The sequence below is a fragment of the Schistocerca piceifrons genome, chromosome 1 (genome assembly GCF_021461385.2).
Source record: "Schistocerca piceifrons isolate TAMUIC-IGC-003096 chromosome 1, iqSchPice1.1, whole genome shotgun sequence".
Taxonomy (NCBI): Eukaryota; Metazoa; Arthropoda; class Insecta; order Orthoptera; family Acrididae; genus Schistocerca; species Schistocerca piceifrons.
In genome coordinates, this window is record NC_060138.1 from 998,416,644 (window position 1) to 998,437,040 (window position 20,397).

At 44.8% G+C, this 20,397-nt stretch overlaps 1 protein-coding gene across 1 annotated transcript in view; it reads left to right on the forward strand.

The window, feature by feature from the left end:
- Positions 1 to 20,397, forward strand: part of LOC124795291 (protein unc-13 homolog 4B-like) — a 205,590-nt gene that overhangs the window by 154,024 nt on the left and 31,169 nt on the right. Inside the window, exons 7-8 of the mRNA XM_047259252.1 lie at positions 5,613 to 5,819; positions 9,850 to 10,047. Coding sequence (XP_047115208.1) covers positions 5,613 to 5,819; positions 9,850 to 10,047 — 405 coding nt within the window. The remainder of the gene's footprint in view (positions 1 to 5,612; positions 5,820 to 9,849; positions 10,048 to 20,397) is intronic.

A 20,397-nucleotide genomic window follows, 5' to 3' on the forward strand; every position in this document is an offset into this window, starting at 1 on the left:
GAGTTCTAGGGGACTGATGACCATAGATGTTAAATCCCATAGTGCTCAGAGCCACTTGAACCATTTTTTTTTAACATTCGTGATGTTGTCTTATACTACATAATGCATCTAAATATAAGTCCAAATCTGTTGTTAGTCAGTTAGTCATCCGCTTACACAGAAAACACAGCACCTTTTCGCTAAGAATGGTAGCAGTCGGAAACAGAGAACAATTGACACGAAGCGTTCCCAATGGCGCCGACTTTTAACTTGCCGCTAAGTTATGGCGCCGCTACTGCATATAGTTGACTGCGGGCTCAAAATACAATACTTTATGTTGGTTATCAACAAATAATAAGATATGCGGCCAGAGATTCTGCCCGGCAATGTCATTATTGGCTCTTTAAAGTTTGACGACACTGGTCTACATGTTCTGGCATGCCTGCCCGCCCCCCCCCCCCCCCTCCCCCCATTTCCTATTGGAATTCCGCCACGACGCGTATGTTACCAGTCGAAAATTGGAGAGATTCTGTATTCACCGATGTGTGTCACTTTTATGTATGTCTTGTAGTTTTCATGCAATCGTCTACTGAAGCCCCGGAGGTACTTATGGATTACCGTGCATGTAGATGTAGATTTCAAATCGACACTTCTCTAAAACTCGGTTTTACTGTCGCCAAAACACCCTGTGCTTTGAGTGGATTAGAAAGACATATGCTAAGGTGACGCAGTATCTAGACGAAATACTTTACTATCCCTTAGTTTAGTAAAGATTGGTTTGCTCAACTATTCGTTGTATTTTCGAATGCAGCACATGCTGGCGACAAGTTTTACCATATCTGTCACTAGAAAGCCTAGTCTGTTGTATGATTTGTTTAATCTTATTGATTTTAAGAAAACATATAGCACGCTGCAACATAAAATACGCTCTTGTAAGTTAGTTTCTTCTGTAGATCCTTCAGTTCATTTGAGAATTTACGAAGTGTTCAAATTAAAAGAGGCTCCATGTTTCAGAATTTAGTACTAAATGAATATTGTTGAAATGCATGTACTGGTGTAAGAAGGGTGAAATAATGTTTATATTGTTACTACCACTCGAGCTGAAGCGGCAGGCCTGTTTGTTACCTGCACACTTAAGTTGTGCCAGTCACTGTTGAGCATTGGCTTTTGAACAAGGTTGCGTAATAGTGTATTTTTATTTGTTAAAATGCACTTAAGTGTTGAAGAACGTGTCTCGTGATTGAAACTATTTTTTGATGAAATGTAATGATATGTGTTGGCGGAGAAATCTGAAAAGGAAGCACAAGTGAGAAGTACACATATCAAAAAAAGTTTTCCGTCACCCCGGTTCCCAGAACTCCCGAAGGCAGAAGTTGACTGTGGATATTGTATCACAGACACAGTCCCTTTGTCTATTCAGAGATGTCACTAAACCCTCCGCCCAAAGATGTAAACAACAATGCATGAGCAGTGCCTATTAGACGGAGGGGGTTCGACAGCCGAGCAGTTCCAGTCATTCCATCAGGAAGGGGGCACATGGCTCGTGTTGTCTGTAATTCAACCATGCCTAGACGGTCAATACCGCGGTTCGATTGCGTTCGCATTGTTACTTTGTACCAGGAAGGGCTCTCAACAATGGAAGTATGCAGGCGTCTCGGAGTGAACCAAAGCGATGTTCTTCGTACATGGAGGAGATACGGAGAGACAGGAACTGTCGATGACATGCCTCGCTCAGGCCGGCCAAGTGGATGACCGATACCTACGGACTACGGCTCGGAGCAACCCTGACAGCAACGCCACCATGTTGAATGATGATTTTCGTGTGGTCACAGGACGTCATGTTACGACTCAAACAGCCTATAGGCTGCATGATGCGCAACCTCACTCCCGACGTCCATGGCGAGGTTCATCTTTGCAACCACGACACCATGCAGTGTGGTACAGGTGGGCCCAACAACATGCCGAAGGGACCGCTCAGGATTGGCATCACGTTCTCTTCACTGATGAGTGTCGCATATGCCTTCAACCAGACAATCGTCGGAGACGTGTTTGGAGGCAAGCCGGTCAGGCTGAACGCCTTAGACACACTGTCCAGCGAGTGCAGCAAGGTGGGGCCGACGTACATGGTGGTCATGGAAGGCGCCGTAACGGCTGTACGATACGTAAATGTCATCCTCCGACCGATAGTGCAACGATATCGGCAGCATATTGGCGAGGCATTCGTCTTCATGGACGACAATTCGCGCCCTCATCGTGCACATCTTGTGAATGACTTCCTTCAGGATAACGACATCGCTCGACTACAGTGGCCAGCATGTTCTCCAGACATGAATCCTATCGAACACGCCTGGAATAGATTGAAAAGGGCTGTTTTTGGACGATGTGGCCCACCAACAACTCTGAGGGATCTACGCCGAATCGCCGTTGAGGAGTGGGACAATGTGGACCAACAGTGCCTTGATGAACTTGTGGACGGTATGCCACGACGAATACTGGCATGCATCAATGCAAGAGGACTTGCTACTGGGTATTAGAAGTACCGGTGTGTACAGCAATCTGGAGCACCACCTCTAAAGGTCTCGCTGTATGGTGGTACAACATGCAATATGTGGTTTTCATGAGCAATAAAAAGGGGCGAAAATGATTATGTTGATCTCTATTCCAATTTTCTGTATAGGTTCCGGAATTCTCGGAACCGAGGTGATGGAAAACTTTTTTTGATGTGTGTATTATTCAGAAGTCAATTACAAAATTTCGTGATACAAGTTCGATGTTACAGAAGAAACGTGCCAAACGAAACTCAGTTTTAAAAAGGCAGGCCATTCAGTATGTTAAAGCAGCAATTACATAATCTCCCCATAAGTCTTAGCGTAGTTTAAGCCAGGAAAAGAACATTTCACTTGGTTCATCCCATATGGTATAGAGAACACACTGAGGTAACAAAAGTCATGGGATACATCCTAATATTGTATCGGATCTCCGTTTACTCGGCATAGTGCAGCAAGTCCCCTGCAGAAATACTGATCCATGCTGCCGTCGATAATTTGGTAGTGTTACCGGTGCAGAATTTTATGCACGAACTGACCTCTCCATTATCTCCCATAAATGTGCGATGGGATGCATGTCAGCCGATCTGGCTGTCCAAATCATTCACTCGAATTGTCCAGAATATTCTCCAAAGAATCAGGAACAGCTGTGACATGGAAACATGGCGCATAGTCATCCATAAAAATTCCATCGTTGTTTGGGAACTTGAAGTCCATGAATGACTGCAAATGATCTCCAATAGCCTAACATAACCATTTCCAGTCAATGACCAGTTCAGTTGGACCAGAGGACACAGCCCATTCCATGTAAACGCAGCCACACCATTATTGAGTCACCACCATCTTGCAAAGTGCTTTGTTGACAACTTAGGTCCATGGCTTCGTAGGCTCTACGACACACTAGAACCCTACCATCAGCTCTTACCAAATGAAATCACCACGGTTAGTCAGTCATCTAGGATCTGTTCACGAGCCCAGAAATGGCGCTACAAGTGATGTCATGCTGTTAGCAAAGGCCCTAGCGTCGGTCGTCTGCTGCCATAGCACATTAACGGCAAATTTCGCCGCACTCTCCAAACGGATACGTTCGTCGTACGTGCCACATTGATTTTTGCGGTTATTTCACGCAACGTTGGCAACTCTACGCAAATGTCGATGCTCTCGGTCGTTAAGTGAAGGCTGTCGGCCATTGCGTTATCCGTGGTGAGAGGTAATGACTCAAAGTTGGTATTCTCGCAAAAACACTCAACACAATCGATCTCGGAAAATAGAATTTCCTAACTGTTTCCGAAAAGGAATGTCCCTTGCTTCTAGCTTCGCGTTCAAGGTCTGTTAATTCCCGTCTTGCGGTCTTAATCACCTCGCTAACCTTTTCACATGAAATCAGCAAACTAACAAATGACTGCTCCACCAACGCGCTGAGCTTATATGTGCATATCGCTATCCGATGACTTTTTCCATTTCAGTGTAATACTGAAATGTTATCCGTACTGCATTCAGTTTTTTTCCATGCACTGAATAACGCTTATTATGACAGAATACTGTCAATGGTTCAAAACCCTGATTAGAGGCAACAGTGGCGTTTTAGACGAAGTGTATTTTACAGATATAGCTTGGTGGGTATGTTAATAGCCAGAACCCCCGGAACTGGGGTACTAACAACCCGCACCCGCACACTTTCATTGAGTCTCCTCGAACCCCCCCCCCCCCCCCCCCCCAAGAAAAAGGCTTATGGAGTACAGTATCAAGACTACGAATAAAAGGACTTTGGTTTTTGAAACAACTGTGGCTCCTACTGTCTACCGAGAAATTATCCGACAGTTCATAGCCTTACTATAAGAGGATGACCGTGACTACTGGTTGCAACAGGACGGCGCCACTTGCCGTACATCTCGCTCTGCTGTGGAGATGCTACAGGAATTTTTCGGTGAAAGATTCATTTCGACAGGATTGTGGCCCCCCACGATCCCCTGATCTTAGTAGTCCAGACTCGTTTCGATAGGGCTGCTTGAAAGATATTGTTTACAGTAGCAATCCCCATACTCTGCAGGAACTGAAGTCAAACATTATGGAAGCCATAAACGAAACAGACAGTGTAAATCTCACAAGAGTACCCAGGAACATGGTCAAAAGCATCGACAAGTACATAGAGACGGATGGACAACATTTACAACAGCTGCTGTAATTTATAGTAACTTATGACGTAATTTTGGCAATAAAATATTACTTACAGAACAAACTACGTGATGGGGACCCTTTTAAGTGAACACACTATACATACTTAAATGTCACAGGTAGGAAGAGTACGTATAGAGTGTCCACTAACATGTGCATACGCAGTGATCCTTATATATAACTGAAACGCTCAATGAAAATTTTTAAGCCGGCCGTAGTGGCCGAGCGGTTCTAGGCGCTACAATCTGGAACCGCGCGACCGCTATGGTCGCAGGTTCGAATCCTGCCTTCGGCATGGATGTGTGTGATGTCCTTAGGTTAGTTAGGTTTAAGTAGTTCTAAGTTCTAGGGGACTGATGACCTCAGACGTTAAGTCCCATAGTGCTCAGAGCCATTTGAACCATTTTTGAAAATTTGTACCAAAGCTAGGATTCGAACCCGAGTTGCCTCCTCACTAGGAAAATGCGGTATGCACCACACCACCGTGGCACAGAGCCTTTGCACAAGTGCACAGACTACTCCAGCACGCCTCCCCCGCATCTCGTGGTCGTGCGGTAGCGTTCTCGCTTCCCACGCCCGGGTTCCCGGGTTCGATTCCCGGCGGGGTCAGGGATTTTCTCTGCCTCGTGATGGCTGGGTGTTGTGTGATGTCCTTAGGTTAGTTAGGTTTAAGTAGTTCTAAGTTCTAGGGGACTGACGACCATAGATGTTAAGTCCCATAGTGCTCAGAGCCATTTGAACCATTTTGAACCACGCCTCCCAGCTCAATCCAACTGCACGTCTCAGCCCACTAGGTATTGCCCCCGAAAATTGGACATCGCTGCAGAGACTTTTCACTGTAATCAATGTAATCACGTCTTCCAGGCAGTATACACCAGCACTAATTAAATATGTGACGGTGTGCGTTTGCAGTTGTGCGTGTCGGTGAGCAACATGGAGCAGGCGCGCGCCTTCCTGGTGCAGCAGCTGGCGGAGCTGTCGCTGGACGATGTGGCGGCCCGAAGCTCGGAGCCGGAGGAAGTGGAGGCTCTGCAGGAGAGGCTCGCCGACACCATCGAGGACACCGCCAACACGCTCGCCGTCCACCTCTGCGCCAGGATAGACTTCATCGCCCGCAAGGTCAGCCCAGAGCGCCGACGCGACCCTTCCTGGCACATCCACGCCTAGGGTAGTAGATGCGGAGACTAACAAAAACAGCGCAAACTAACAAAGCACAAAAAATTTATCTCCAGATTTGAGAAATTACTTCCACATCTATCACCTTGGGAAAGACACGAAGAGCGTCCAATAAGTAATGCATCACTTTTTTCCTCGGTACATTTCAGTTGAAAAACTGCGAAATTTGATGTGGGACACCGTTCAATATTCCCGTTTCAGCCACTGCAGTTTCATAAAGTGCCGATAGATGGCGGCGCTATATGTAGCCTTCAAAATGACGTCTGTAACGGAGGCACATTCCAAGCAAAGAGCGGTCATTGAGTTTATTTTGGCGGAAACCCAGATCATCGCATATACACATAGGCGCTTGCAGTATGTCTACAGAGACCTGGCAGTCAGCAAAAGCACGGTGAGTAGTTGGGTGAAGCGACTGTCATCATAGCAATAAGATCGCGCAAACCTCTCCAGTTTCCCATATGCCAGCCGGTCGCACACAGCTATGATTCTTGCAATGTTGGAATATGCCGACATTCTCGTTCAAGTGGATCGACGGATGACAATCGAATATCTCGCTGCACAACTGGACGTCTCTGTTGGTAGTGCTGACATAGTCGTCCACCAGCTGGTGTACTCAAGTAGACTGGTACCATGCTGTCATACAAGCCTTCCCAGTAAGGTGGCGTAAGGCCGTCGCAGTGAATGGAGGTTATGTTAAAAAAAAATAGGATTTTGTAGCCCACGGAGTGAGGAATAATATCATGTATTGGAATCCTGAGTAAAACCAACTTGCTTTCAGAAAAGAAAGGATTCCATTACTTATTGAACGCCCCTCTTATTACAAATTTAACTTTTTCGAAATGCCTCCGTCTGAAATGGGATCCGGTGTTCAACACAGGAAAGCTCCATATTTGCACAAATAAGCTGCTTAAATCCCGTTTTCACCACTCTCATTACTTCCCTAGTTTGTGTCCTTTCGGTCGCAAATCTGTTTCTCAGAACGTTTCGGCTACAGGAAATCCTTATATGAGTCCATCTATGTGAAGGAGATACATCTGCAACCCCAGTACACTAAAGCTCTGTCTCCAGTTGTGAAAACCATAATGATGCTTGTCTATAATGTCCAGTCTGTCAACGTTATCTCAAAGAGTGAGTTCCAAGGGAATATTGTCACTCTAGTGCATGATCGACTGTAAGCACGGAAAGTTGCCCGCCGACGTAGCTTACACCACAGAGACAATATTCAAACATTCAAGATCTATCGTGAGACTAAGGACATCGATGATCCACACATATTGGCCGCCGACAGTCAATAAAACTAGCTGATGACCTCTACATACAAATTATGGCTCTTAGTTACCTCAAAAAGAATGCAACATAACTATGCACTGTGTTTTTGGAGGCAACTGGGAAAACTGTGAGTACATAATCGATGTACAACTGTCTCTACATGATAAATTTGGTCTCAAGGTGTCCATTCTAATCAACAGTACCTATCAGCCGCTCCCTAGAAAAATGGTGCACGAAGAAATTGGTATAACTAGGAACTGAACCTGAGCCAATAATATTGGGTTCTCTTCACCGAGGAGTGCAGGGTTTGCGTGCCTAAGAAGATCGTCAGAGAGGAATGTGGCGGCTGCTAAGTCGCAATGCACTTTCCCCAGGAATGTAGTTTCACAGGCTCACCAGGGAGGTATGAGAGTTGGATTTTGTGCCAGTATCTTGTAACTATAACGGACGCCTCTCATCGCTAAAGCTCCGTCTACTGCCCCCTCCCAGTGGCATCATTTGAGTTATTTATTCATTTGCTATTTTCTTATAGTCTGTTATCTATATAAAAAGAAGAAACCGAATGTTCCACACAAATTGGCATGAATAAACACATAATATTTTAACATACAATCAAATGTGTTAGTAATAACCAAGCGGCTGCAGTATGCAGGTGCATAGGGTTAGGACACTGCTCTCCCGGCTACTGTCAGCTTCCCAGACCTTCTTACTCAAGTAGGACCTCAGCTGGTATCACGAGGCTGCGTTCACCCCACTCCTCACACCAAGGAAAATCACTGGCAGTACGAGGATGGAACCTCAGTCCTCCTACTGAGACAGACAGCCTCTCATCACTGTGGGGGTTAATTTAACAACAGTCCAGTATTGCAACAGGATCCTCCAGCTGGGTCAATGGTCAGAATTTGGGAGAAGGGTTCGTTTTTACAGGTGGAAATGGCCAAGCTCACCGCACTTGAATACCTTCCTACCAGAGGCGGGAATCAGCCGAAATGGATGGATGCGGTTTATTTGCTGACGTGAAACCGAATAAGCATGCTTGGGACATGATGTAACTTGCAATGCTTTTTTGTAGGAACACCCTCATAATTTTCATGAGTTCTATCGAAGAATGGGACAGGCAAAGTCTTACTTGCGTTGTGGAGAAAAACCTCTTGTACCCCCCCTGCCACCCCCCCCCCCCCCCACACACACACACGCCACCATGGAAACTGGTGTACACAATTTTTATTCATTACAGAATTCCCATACACTTCATACACTTCTTAACGTAAGTGGACAAACATCACTTCTCTGGGGTATAATAAGCCTTTTGTGCCACCTATAAAATGTAGTTCTTGTTCTATGACAGGTCTCCGAACTGACCAACTGATTTATATCACAAATGACTAATATAGGGGCTTGTACCTCCCTGACCCCGGGAAAAATTTCTGCGGATTTTGATTTTACAGGTGTGGAAAAATATGCACTTTTGAACAGACTGCATTTATTGTGGTTATTGTTTGCATTTCTGAGTCAGATTATCCTTTTACACTGTCCATTCAAATTAATGTGACCACAAGTCAAAGGCTTCAGTAGCTCTCTATAGAGAGCCAGCGAGGTTCTGGAAGGTACTGACAGGCACATGGAGCCATTCTGACTCTAGTGCCCCCAGCCAACTTCGCTAGTGTTCTCGGATGAGAGCAAACAGCCCGATCGAGGTGTCTCAGACATTCTCGACTGGGTTCAAATCTGAGGACTCTGGTGGCTAGGGTAGTACGGTAAACTCACCCTCTTCGAACCACACACTTAGAATGCAAGCTGTGTGAAACGTTGCATGTCATTGTCATGCTGGCAGATGCCATTGTGACGTGGAGAAACAAACTGGATGCAAGGTTAGACATGGTCCCCAAAGGTAGATGCAGACTGAGCCATCTGTTATCTGAAAAGAACACCTGTTGCCACTCAGTGGACGCCCAATTGTGGTATTAGCGTGCAAACTACAGCGTCCGTCGCCGATGAGCATCAGTCATCATTACTGCATGAACCATGCTGCTACTGTGGAGGTCTATAGGCAGCAACGTTCGCTGAACGGTCGTTGAGGACACACTATTGGTAGCTGCTTGGTTCATAGGGACGGTCATTTGCTCAACAGTTGCACATCTATTCGCCTTACACGTCTCCGCAGCCGTTGTTCGCCCCTGTCATCTATGGCGCGTGATGCACCACAGTTGTCTCTGCACCAGTTTTGGATAGTGCCATTTTGCCATACGTACTATACTTTAAACACGGCGGCGTGTGAATTGTTTCAGAAATGCTTCGAACCTTGGCCCGAAAGCTAATGACCACGCCCTTTCTAACAACAGACAATACACTTTGTTCCTGCAATGTGACACCGACTGTAGTACTGTTTTCTATGTTCCCCCCGCCCCCCCCCCCTTTCCCACAGCAACACACTAAATATACCGTTCATTCTAATGCTGCCAGTTGCCTTCTGTGATAGGTTATTGCACTTTGACGTCGAATATAGGCTGTGGTCACATTACTGTGACTGGACCCTGTCTTTTGGTAAGACCTGTTCTTTCATTCCTTGCTCCCCTCGAATCTAGCCCTGCGCGCATTAGGTGTCCAGGTGGTGGCAAACTCTTTTTCCCTGACAGCTTCTTTCGTTCAGCTCGTTGCCAGAAATGTAGCCAACGTGTGCAGCGTGGCCCCTGTGTGCAGCCAGGTGGTGTGCGGAGTTCGGCGAGCGCTGCTGGACCCGCAGCAGCTGGGCGGCGAGCGCGAGGCGTGGCTGCGGCACATGGACGACACGCTGGCCGTGCTGTACGCCCGGCTGCGGCCCAGGCACCTCTGCCGCCTGCTCGACGTCGCCTGGGACAGCTTCCGGCCCGCCGTGCGCCAGGCCATTGACGACCACCTCTACGTAAGTACCGCCTAGAGCTCCAAGACTGCGGTACGCTACTGCGTAGACTAAGTAAGCGTAGGCTACGGCAGTGCTCCTTTGTAGCTCTGTTCAGTTAAGGTCGTACCCTCATTGTGTGTGTTTCGTACCTATCGGGCGTTACTTCATAACGATCGCTTTCTTTAAGTGTGCGATCAGTGTCTTAGATTCCCCCAGAAACCGGAAGCGATGAACCGTCTAGAAACTGAGTGTTGTTGTTGTTGTTGTTGTTGTGGTCTTCAGTCCTGAGACTGGTTTGATGCAGCTCTCCGTGCTACTCTATCCTGTGCAAGCTTCTTCATCTCCAGTACCTACTGAAGCCTACATCCTTCTGAATCTGCTTAGTGTACTCGTCTCTTGGTCTCCGTCTACGATTTTTACCCTCCACGCTGCCCTCCAGTACTAAATTGGTGATCCCTTGATGCCTCAGAACATCTCCTACCAACTGATTCCTTCTTCTAGTCAACTTGTGCCACAAACTCCTCTTCTCCCCAATTCTATTCAATACCTCCTCATTAGTTATGTGATCTACCCATCTAATCTTCAGCATTCTCCTGTAGCACCACATTTCGAAAGCTTCTATTCTCTTCTTGTCTAAACTATTTATCGTCCATGTTTCACTTCCATACATGGACACACTCCATACAAATACTTCCTGACACTTAAATCTATACTCGATGTTAACAAATTTCTCTTCTTAAGAAACGCTGTCCTTGCTATTGCCGGTCTACATTTTATATCCTCTACTTCGACCATCATCAGTTATTTTGCTCCGCAAATAGCAAAATTCCTTCACTACTTTAAGTGCCTCATTTCCTAATCTAATTCCCTCAGCATCACCCGACTTGATTCGACCACATTCCATTATCCTCGTTTTGCTTTTGTTGATGTTCATCTTATACCCTCCTTTCAAGACACTGTCCATTCCGTTCAACTGCTTTTCCAAGTCCTTTGCTGTCTCTGACAGAATTACAATGTCATCGGCGAACCTCAAAGTTTTTATTTCTTCTCCATGGATTTTAATACCTACTCCGAAGTTTTCTTTTCCTTCCTTTACTGCTTGCTCAACATACAGATTGAATAGCATCGGGGAGAGGCTACAACCCTGTCTCAATCCCTTCCCAACCACTGCTTCCCTTTTATGTCCCTCGACTCTTACAACTGCCATCTCGTTTCTGTACAAATCGTAAATAGCCTTCCGCTCCCTGTATTTTACCCCTGCCACTTTTAGAATTTGAAAGAGAGTATTCCAGTCAACATTGTCAAAAGCTTACTCTAAGTCTACAAATGCTAGAAACGTAGGTTTGCCTTTCCTGAATCTTTCTCTAAGATAAGTCGTAGGGTCAGTATTGCCTCACGTGTTCCAACATTTCTACGGAATCCAAACTGATCTTCCCCGAGGTCGGCTTCTACCAGTTTTTCCATTCGTCTGTAAAGAATTCGCGTTAGTATTTTGCAGCTGTGACTTATTAAACTGACAGTTCGGTAATTTTCACATCTGTCAACACCTGCTTTCTTTGGGATTTGAATTATTATATTTTTCTTGAAGTCTGAGGGAATTTCGCCTGTCTCGTACATCTTGCTCACCAGATGGTAGAGTTTTGTCAGGACTGGCTCTCCCAAGGCTGTCAGTAGTTCTAATGGAAGGTTGTCTACTCCCGGGGGCCTTGTCTCGACTCAGGTCTTTCGGTGCTCTGTCAGACTCTTGACGCAGTATCATATCTCCCATTTCATCTTTATCTACATCCTCTTCCATTTCCATAATATTGTCCTCAAGAACATTGCCCCTGTATAGACCGTCTATATACTCCTTCCACCTTCCTGCTTTCCCTTCTTTGCTCGTCAATGTTTAATTCAGGTTCTATTGGAAAATCGTTGATACTTAATGTGAGATAGAGGGATGTTATATTAAAAAAAGGAACAAAAACAAGAATGTATCATATATCGCTTCAATACGTTGTCAAACTTATATAAAACATATTTCTCTTATTCCTAAACAACTTTCACATTTATCAATAATAACAGCAAACTCTTTCATTTGATTACGATGAAGAATGTTCTATTGATTAAAAAATAACAATAATTATATTATTATTACGCCCACGCCCGTGCATGTAAACTGTACTTGCATCAAAGGTGTTTTGGTTACATAGTAAGGCAGAAGTTATGCTATCAACTAATTTTTACTACCTATAGAATCCAATCTATATTCTTTGAGGACATAAAATATGCAATAGACTGAAAACGATGTACGGTTCTAGTTATGTGCAAAAGAAATAAACAAACAAAAAGAGAAGTCGTCAGCTTCCAGTTTGTCTCTTACACATTCATTTATGTTTCTTTCCCTCCCAGTTCTACCGTGTTCTGACTATTGAATTGTGCTTTTGGTAAAGCAAAAATCTGGTAATGGCACTTTGTTTATAAGCGCACAGGACATAAAATTAATCCCGAACGTTTTACTTGTGACTGAGATTGAATGATTTATGGGCATAGTCGAACTGCGATATGTTCTGTACTTCTCGTCAACCCGAAAAGTATTCTTGCTGCCCTATGAACATGTGTGTAGTCAGAATGAGACTTTCACTCTGCACCAGTATGTGCACTGATATAAATTTCCTGTCACATTAAAACTGTGTGCCAGACCGAGACCCGAAGTCGGGACCTACCAACTGAGCCACCTAAGTACGACTGACGATCCGTCCTCACAGCTTCACTCCGGCCAGAACACGTCTCCTACCATCCAAGAAGTTCTCCTACGAACCTTGCAAGACTAGCTCTCCTGGAAGAGACATGATTTAGCCACAGACTGGGGGATGTTTCCAGAATTAGGGTTTCACTCTGCAGCGGAGTAGCAGGCTGTGGCTAAGCCATGTCTCTCTTCCAGGAGAGCTAACCTTGCAAGTTTCGTGGGAGAATTTCTGTGAAGTTTGGAAGGTAGGAGATGAGGTACTGGTGGAAGTAAAGCTGTGACGACGGATCGTGAATTGTCCTTGGTTAGCTCAGTTGCTAGAGCACTTTACCGCGAAAGGCAAAAGGTCCCGAGTTCGAGTTTCTGTCTGGCACACAGTTTTAATCTGCCAGGAAGTTTCATGACTGTGGTCATCTTGGAAGATAGAAATGTCTTCTGTGTACTTAAGAAGATGTGGAAGAAAGGGCGACGCCAGTTTCAAGGCGTTACCCAAGGGTTAGACTGATACTTTCCACGTTTCGTTTTTTGTTGTACCGATTTATTGAAACGTGTGTGATGATTGAACCGGTCTGTGCAGTGACGGCAAAAAATCGCAACACCATGAGGGAGTTGTGTGACATAAACGTAAGTTGGTAGGCGCGCTTCTGTATCTGAAAGATGATGTCTACTCAAATTTCGTGCCAGTCGCACAAGAATGGCGCTAGTAGCGAATCAAGTTTGCTTTAAATACACACTGTAACTGTCGTGAGCTTTGATTACCTTTGAGATTTTGACGTGGTGAGTTGACGTTAGTCAAGAATGCCTTTAAGGCTGCAGAGACGCCATTATGAACACCTCACTGAGTTTGAACGAGGTCGTATAATAGGGCTATGAGAAACTGAATGTTATATTGCAGAAAGGCGTGCCAGGAATGTAGTCATTGTACACGATTGCTGGCAGCGGTGACCAGGAGAATGTATGGTTGCAAGGAGACCGCGCTCCGGACAGCCAGATGGCAATACCGAGAGTGAAGACCATCGAAATCGGTTTACTGCTCTGGGGCGTAGTACTGAATCTGCGGCAGCAATTCGAGCAGCAGTTGACACCACAGTGATGCAACGAACTCCACTGACCCCAAACCACCGCCATTTGCGACTTCAGTGGTGTCAACCTAGAGTTCACTGGAGGGCAGGATGGAGATTTTTTGTGTTTTCTGATGAAAACCGGTTCTGCCTCGGTGCCAGTCAAGGCCGTGGGTTGGTTAGAAGGAGCCTGATAAGGGTCTGCAACTGACCTTTTTGTGCCGCTGGACACACTGGACCTACACCTGAATTTATGTTCTGGGGTGCGATTTCGTACGACAGCAAGAGTACTTTCATGGTTATCCCACACACCCTGACTGTATATTTGTACGTCAGTATGGTGATTCGACCTGTTGTGCTGCCATTCATGAACAGCTTTCCAGGTGGAGTTCTCCAACAGGATAACGCTCGCCCACTTTCCGCAGTTGTACCCCGACATGCTCTAAAGTGTGTCTACATGATGCTTTGGGCTGTTAGATCACCAGATCTGTCTCCAGTCGAGCACATATCGAACATCATCGGTCGACAACTTTAGCGTCATCCACCAACAGCAATGACTGTTCCAGTTTTGATCGATAAAATTCAACAGCATGGAGACCCACCTCACAAACTGACATTCGGCACCTTTGTAAGTCAATGCATGCTCGTCCGCATGCTTACATTCAGAATTATGACGCTTACACCGGTTATTAATGTACCAGCACTTCACATTTGCAATGGCTAGTCTCGCACTTACATTAACCTGTGATCTTGCAATGTTAATCATTTAAATATGTTACCTAGATAAAAGTATTCCGGAAGTTTCATTACTCTACATAGATTATATTTTGGTGTTGAGAGTTTTCTTCTGTCAGTGTAGAATCTGTTCGTTAGGATCATGGGTAATAACAACGGTTGTGAAGATTGAGTCGCTGACAAACATCTGATTTCATCTTTTTATATAAATATCTAGTTACATGTTTCTTTATTAAATGTCTCTGGAGAAGAAATTGACGAGTCATTGTAAAGCCGTCTGGAAAGCCGTTTGTGGACTGCGGGGGTGTTACTAGGAACGGAGCAAATTCCGGATGGAGGTGCATCCGAGGAGAGAGCAGTGCGCTGACCTCTCAACGACAGGTATTCTTTGTCGCCCTTGACACTTTGTCGCTGTGGTTCCAGACGGTCGCGTGTGGCTCCAGGTACTTACAATTGCAAATGTTGTCTGACAGGTGGGATGATTTTCTAAAAAGCTCGGTTTGGAAATAATTTTATGCGTCCAGACAAAGCAAAATTAATTATTTGTCGAGACCCTATTCCGGTTAAAGAGAACCTCTTGGCGGCGAGTTTTTACCGACAGGCCTGCCAAGAAAGCTAGAGAAAACAGTCCTGGGCAAATAAAAGCTGTCTCGATGTTTTCATTTTGGGCGGCAGCGTGGTAGTTTTAAAGTTGTTCCACGTTTTTTTTTTTTTTTTTTTTTTTTTTTGCGAGGGAGGAACTGTGTCATCCAGATGCAAAACCACGCAGGCAACACATTGCTCTCTCATGTCACGGGATAGCGTTTCATGGCTTAAAAATATCCTTCCTGGTTGGGGAGAAGTTTCTAAAATTTCATATAACAATCTTCGACCGAACCTTCCCGATAGTAAAGCAGAGTTTGCACAGACTATTGCGTGAGACTCTGTAGCAGAGAGAAATAAAATTTGGAAGAACGGACTTGTACAAGGGACCTGAGAGAAGACACTCGATCAGCAGAAGCAGACTTGCATTCTACAATCAGTTTGTCACTCCATGACTGATGAGTTGTTTCTGCCAGGAAGTTGTAGCGAATGCAGAACTTTTCGCTCTGAACTATCGGTTCTGGTGAGAGTAGGAAATAAATTCTGTTTTTAATAAGTGGCTATTAGGTGACATTTGAAGGAGTACATTTGAATATAATTTCATCACATACACCATGGTTGGACAAGAAAAAACTGACTAAGAAAAGAGTGATTGCCATAGCATTATTAAAAAAAAACTACATGCAAGATATACAAAAACACTTAGCGCAACGTCTTCGTACAATAACAAAACATAGAAAAATGTTGCACGGTGTCTGTTCTTTTGCACATGTCTACAAGTAGGCTATAGACACCATGCCGGATCCGCAAGTGTGATACATATTATGTAAATAGAAGGGGGAATGGGAGATAGGAAAGGAAAAGGTAAATGCTAATGATAGCAGCTGATTCAGGGCTTCGCTCGCAAGCAGCAGTGAGGAGTGAAAATGTTTGCTAAACTGGGACTCGAACCCAGAATCTCCTGCTTTCTAGCCAGTTGCCTTAACCACTGCGCCAACAAGACACATGACCAAAAATATAGACTCCACACATTCATATAATTGATTCGCCTCGTTGAACACTGCAGCCACAACCTTCAATGCGGATTCAGATCTACGTTCGACCACCAGCCGGAAACTAAGAGCTAGCGAGCATGGAGGACGTGGACGATGAATGTGGATAGGTGGCACTAGATGGCTGTGTGAGACGGCCTGAGAACGTGCCGAGACATTTCCAATATGATCCACTGTCAGAAATTCCAGGTACATGTTAACAGAAGTCATAGATAACAGACAAAAATCTGTTCTGTTGGAAGTTAAAGCACAAAACCGACACTTCGGCAGACAATTAACAAAATAATTCCGCAACTGTCATTTACTGACACTGACTTTCCGGTTGACGCTACTTCGGACTATTTGCAATTATGCAATGCGTCAGTGACCTGTGTGTGAGCTTCTTTATAAAAAATGGCGAATAGTTAGTGCACAGTATGCTACTTGCGTGTATCTGGACTCGTAATCTCTTGATAAATTCTGGTTTTAATGATAAGTAAGTATCTGGTGCACGTGGAACTCCGTCAGCAGTGATCATTTCCTGATTGGCTTAACTTAGTTTCAGCAAGAATACAATGTTGAAGTGCTTGCCCTCCTGTTTCGAACACGTGCAGAAATTTTTCTCTTCTTCAACTAGTTTGTCAGTTCAGGGAATACAGATGTTGACAGCATACCTACAGCTTTAGAATTTTTTTCAGGTATTCCACGAAGACCGTCTTGAAGAGCGTCTGTCACAAGGTGGTTCATCTGTTGATGCTTTCGGTGTTCCTTCATTTGGTTGTTGTGTATGCTCAAACGGCCTATTGAAAACGTTTAGCCCAACGAGAAAATGAGCTACCGTCCACTGTATAAGAACTACAAGAACTGTAAAAAAATTTTGAAGTTCACTTAAAATGCTGTGGATTTTGGTTAGATTATTGCCACGTGAAGTTTCCATCTTAATGTGTGAGTTTTGATTCTCAGCCTTCATTGTACACGGCAGCAATTTCCAATTTTTGTCATTACAAAACAAAACATGATATCGGCGAAAACAAAACATGGGCATCTTCAGCAAATATTTGCCTGCAGCTGACACAACCACCACTATCGACGCGTCATTTACTTTGCAATGTTGTTGACCTGCGCATTGTTTATTGAATGATCCTAATTGATCAGGGAGCGAGAATATAGCGAGAAAATTTTAAATTGATATCAGCTAAACCCTGCAGTACTCCTTTGCAGAGTCAGTAGCCACCGACAACTCGTGAAGACAAATCTGAAGAAGAAATCTTAGGATTTGACGTCCTGTCCGTGACATGATCATTAGAGACGGAACGCAACTCCTGATGATGAAGGAAATCGGTTGTGTTCTTTATAAGGAAAATACCCCGCATTTATCTTAAGCGATATCGGGAAATTACGAGAAATGTACGTGTAGATGGCCGGTTGTGGACTTGCAACCCGCTCCTCCCTGATTCGAGTCCTCCGTTTTAAGCACTACACCGTCTCAATCGGTGACGTATCGTAGTAGGACCCAAAGTACGACTGTTGGCAGCATTTCAAATATCTGATGGTTTGAAGTTAGATACTGTGGGCATTCGACGCACCTCATGAATTTTTGAGAGTTACATCGAACTGTTCTCGATATTTCAAGTACCGGTATTACAAAACTAAAAAATTAAAAATCCTATTCCCGTGTGATCCCCTTGTTAGATCTGCTTGGCAGGCTGCAAGGAATGGATGAGGCAAGAGCGCCGATCGTCTCGACCGGTTGCCTTCTTGAAACGCTTAATTGGTGTGGGGTGAACAATGATTGCTCCGATCATATCAAGAAACAAAATATAGGTTCCACATGCAAATATGTAATCCCACTAGGTCAGGGATGAGTCCTCTACTACAAGGCGAAAACTAAAGTCGCGATGTCTAATAAAATTTAAAATAAAGAAATCGAAAGCGACTAACTATTATCGTTGAGAGTTTATTATTTTTCCATGGTTCGTTGTTACACGTTGTGCGAGGTGTTTCTATACACTGAGGTGAGAAGATTAATGGGTTAGCGGTAGTATCGCGTAGACAAAGTATAAAAGGGCAGCGCTCTGGTGGAGCCATCATTTGTACTCAGATGATTCATGTGGAAATGTTTCCGAGTTGATTATGATCTCACACCAGGAATTGACGCATTCTGAAAGCGGAATAGTAGTTGGAGCTACAAGCGTGGAACATTTCACTTCGGAAATCGATAGCGAATTCAATATTCCGACATCCGCAGTGTCAAGAGTGTGCCGAGGATACCAAGTTCCAGGTGTTGCCTCTCACACAGACAACGGAGTGGCCGAAGATCTTCACTTAACAACCGAGAGCAGCACTACGTGAAATAGCAGCAGAAATTAATGTAGGACATACGATGAACATACGTGTTAGGACAGCGCGCCGAAATTTGGTTGGTTCAAATGGCTCTGAGCACTATGGGACTTAACATCTACGGTCATCAGTCCCCTAGAACTTAGAACTACTTAAACCTAACTAACCTAAGGACAGCACACAACACCCAGCCATCACGAGGCAGAGAAAATCCCTGACCCCGCCGGGAATCGAACCCGGGAACCCGGGCGTGGGAAGCGAGGACGCTACCGCACGACCACGAGATGCGGGCACCGAAATTTGGCATAAATGGCCATGGCAGCAGACGACCGACACGATTACCTTTGCTAACAGCATGACATCTCCTGCAGTGCTCGTGACCATTTTGGTTGTACCCTAAGTGACTGGAAAATCGTGGGCTGGTCACATGAGTCCCGATTTTAGTTGGTAAGAGCTGATGGTGGGGATCGAGTGTGGTGCAAACCCCTCGAAGCCGTGGACCAACTTCGTCAACAAAGCACTGTGCAAGCTGGTGGTGGCTCCATAATGTTGTGGGCCGTTTACACGGAATGGACTGGGTCCTCTGGTCCATGTGAACCGATCAGTGACTGGAAATGGTTACGTTCGGCTATGTGGAGACTATTTGAAGCCATTCATGGACTTAAAGTTCCCAAACAAAGATGGAATTTTTATGGAGAACAATGCCACATATCACCGGGCCACAATTGTTCGCGATTGCTTTGAACAACATTCTGAACAATTTGAGCGAATTATTGTTCACTCTGAGTGCCCGACATAAATCCCATTGAACATTTATGGGACATAATCTGGAGGTCAGTTAGTGGACAAGGTCCCGCACCACCAACATTTTCACGATTGTGGACGGCTATAGACGCATCATGACTCATTATTTCTGTAGAGGCTTCCACGACTTTTAGAGCCCATGCCGCGTTGAGCTGCTGCACTATGCCGGACGTCCGACACGTCACTAGGAGGTATCCGATGAATTTTGTCACCTCAGTGTATGTGTTCCATGTATTTCTTATTAATGCTGTAGTAATTACTCTTTGCTCAGTCATTTGCGTATGTGCATAAGTAATATTAAGCTCCTTTAAACTTCATATTACTGCAGGAGTATATCGTCAAGAATCTGTTAAATAACTTAAAAGAAAATGCAGGAAACCTGCTCTCAGTTGCCCCATGTCAGGTTGCTCAATCACCAGGACAAAGATCGGCCGCACATTACCGGTGTCGCAATTGGAAACCTACCCGAATGAAATTGGGACGTGTTACTTCATGCAAGCTACATCGTGCCATCAGACCACCAGATTTTGATTTATTCCCAAAATTGAAACAACCCATTCGAGAGCTCCGTTATTAATCTGTGGAGTAACTTCCTGATGCTGTTACCTGAGCCATTCGCCAATTGAACAAAAACAGCATTTTAAATGAATTTGGACAGCTTTCCCCACATTGGGACACGACCACTGAGAAGCAGGGAAACTATATTGCAGGACGGTAAAGCGATAATGACCAAAAAACAACCACGGAAATAAACAAAATTATGTTCATTATTTATGAAATAGCCCTCTTAGGATACCTGTCCTATAAAATAAGGATGACGATTTATTCTCGGCAGTCAGTAGCTTGTCCCTGATAACCACAGTGTGGGCAACTTGAGCGTTCGACGACGTAAGTAGTCCTGATCGGTTTAAACCTAGAAAAGTTCATCCGCACTTCTGTATCCTATCAGTCTACATTTCACGAAGGGAGAGTGGCTGTAGCACGTGACCTGTCTATGAGCAAACAAGTTTTACAGCTGTTCAATCGATGGCATAACGAGTGAAAGGGAGTGGCAAGAAGTGGTACCTACTGTTCACGGAAAACTGCTGGG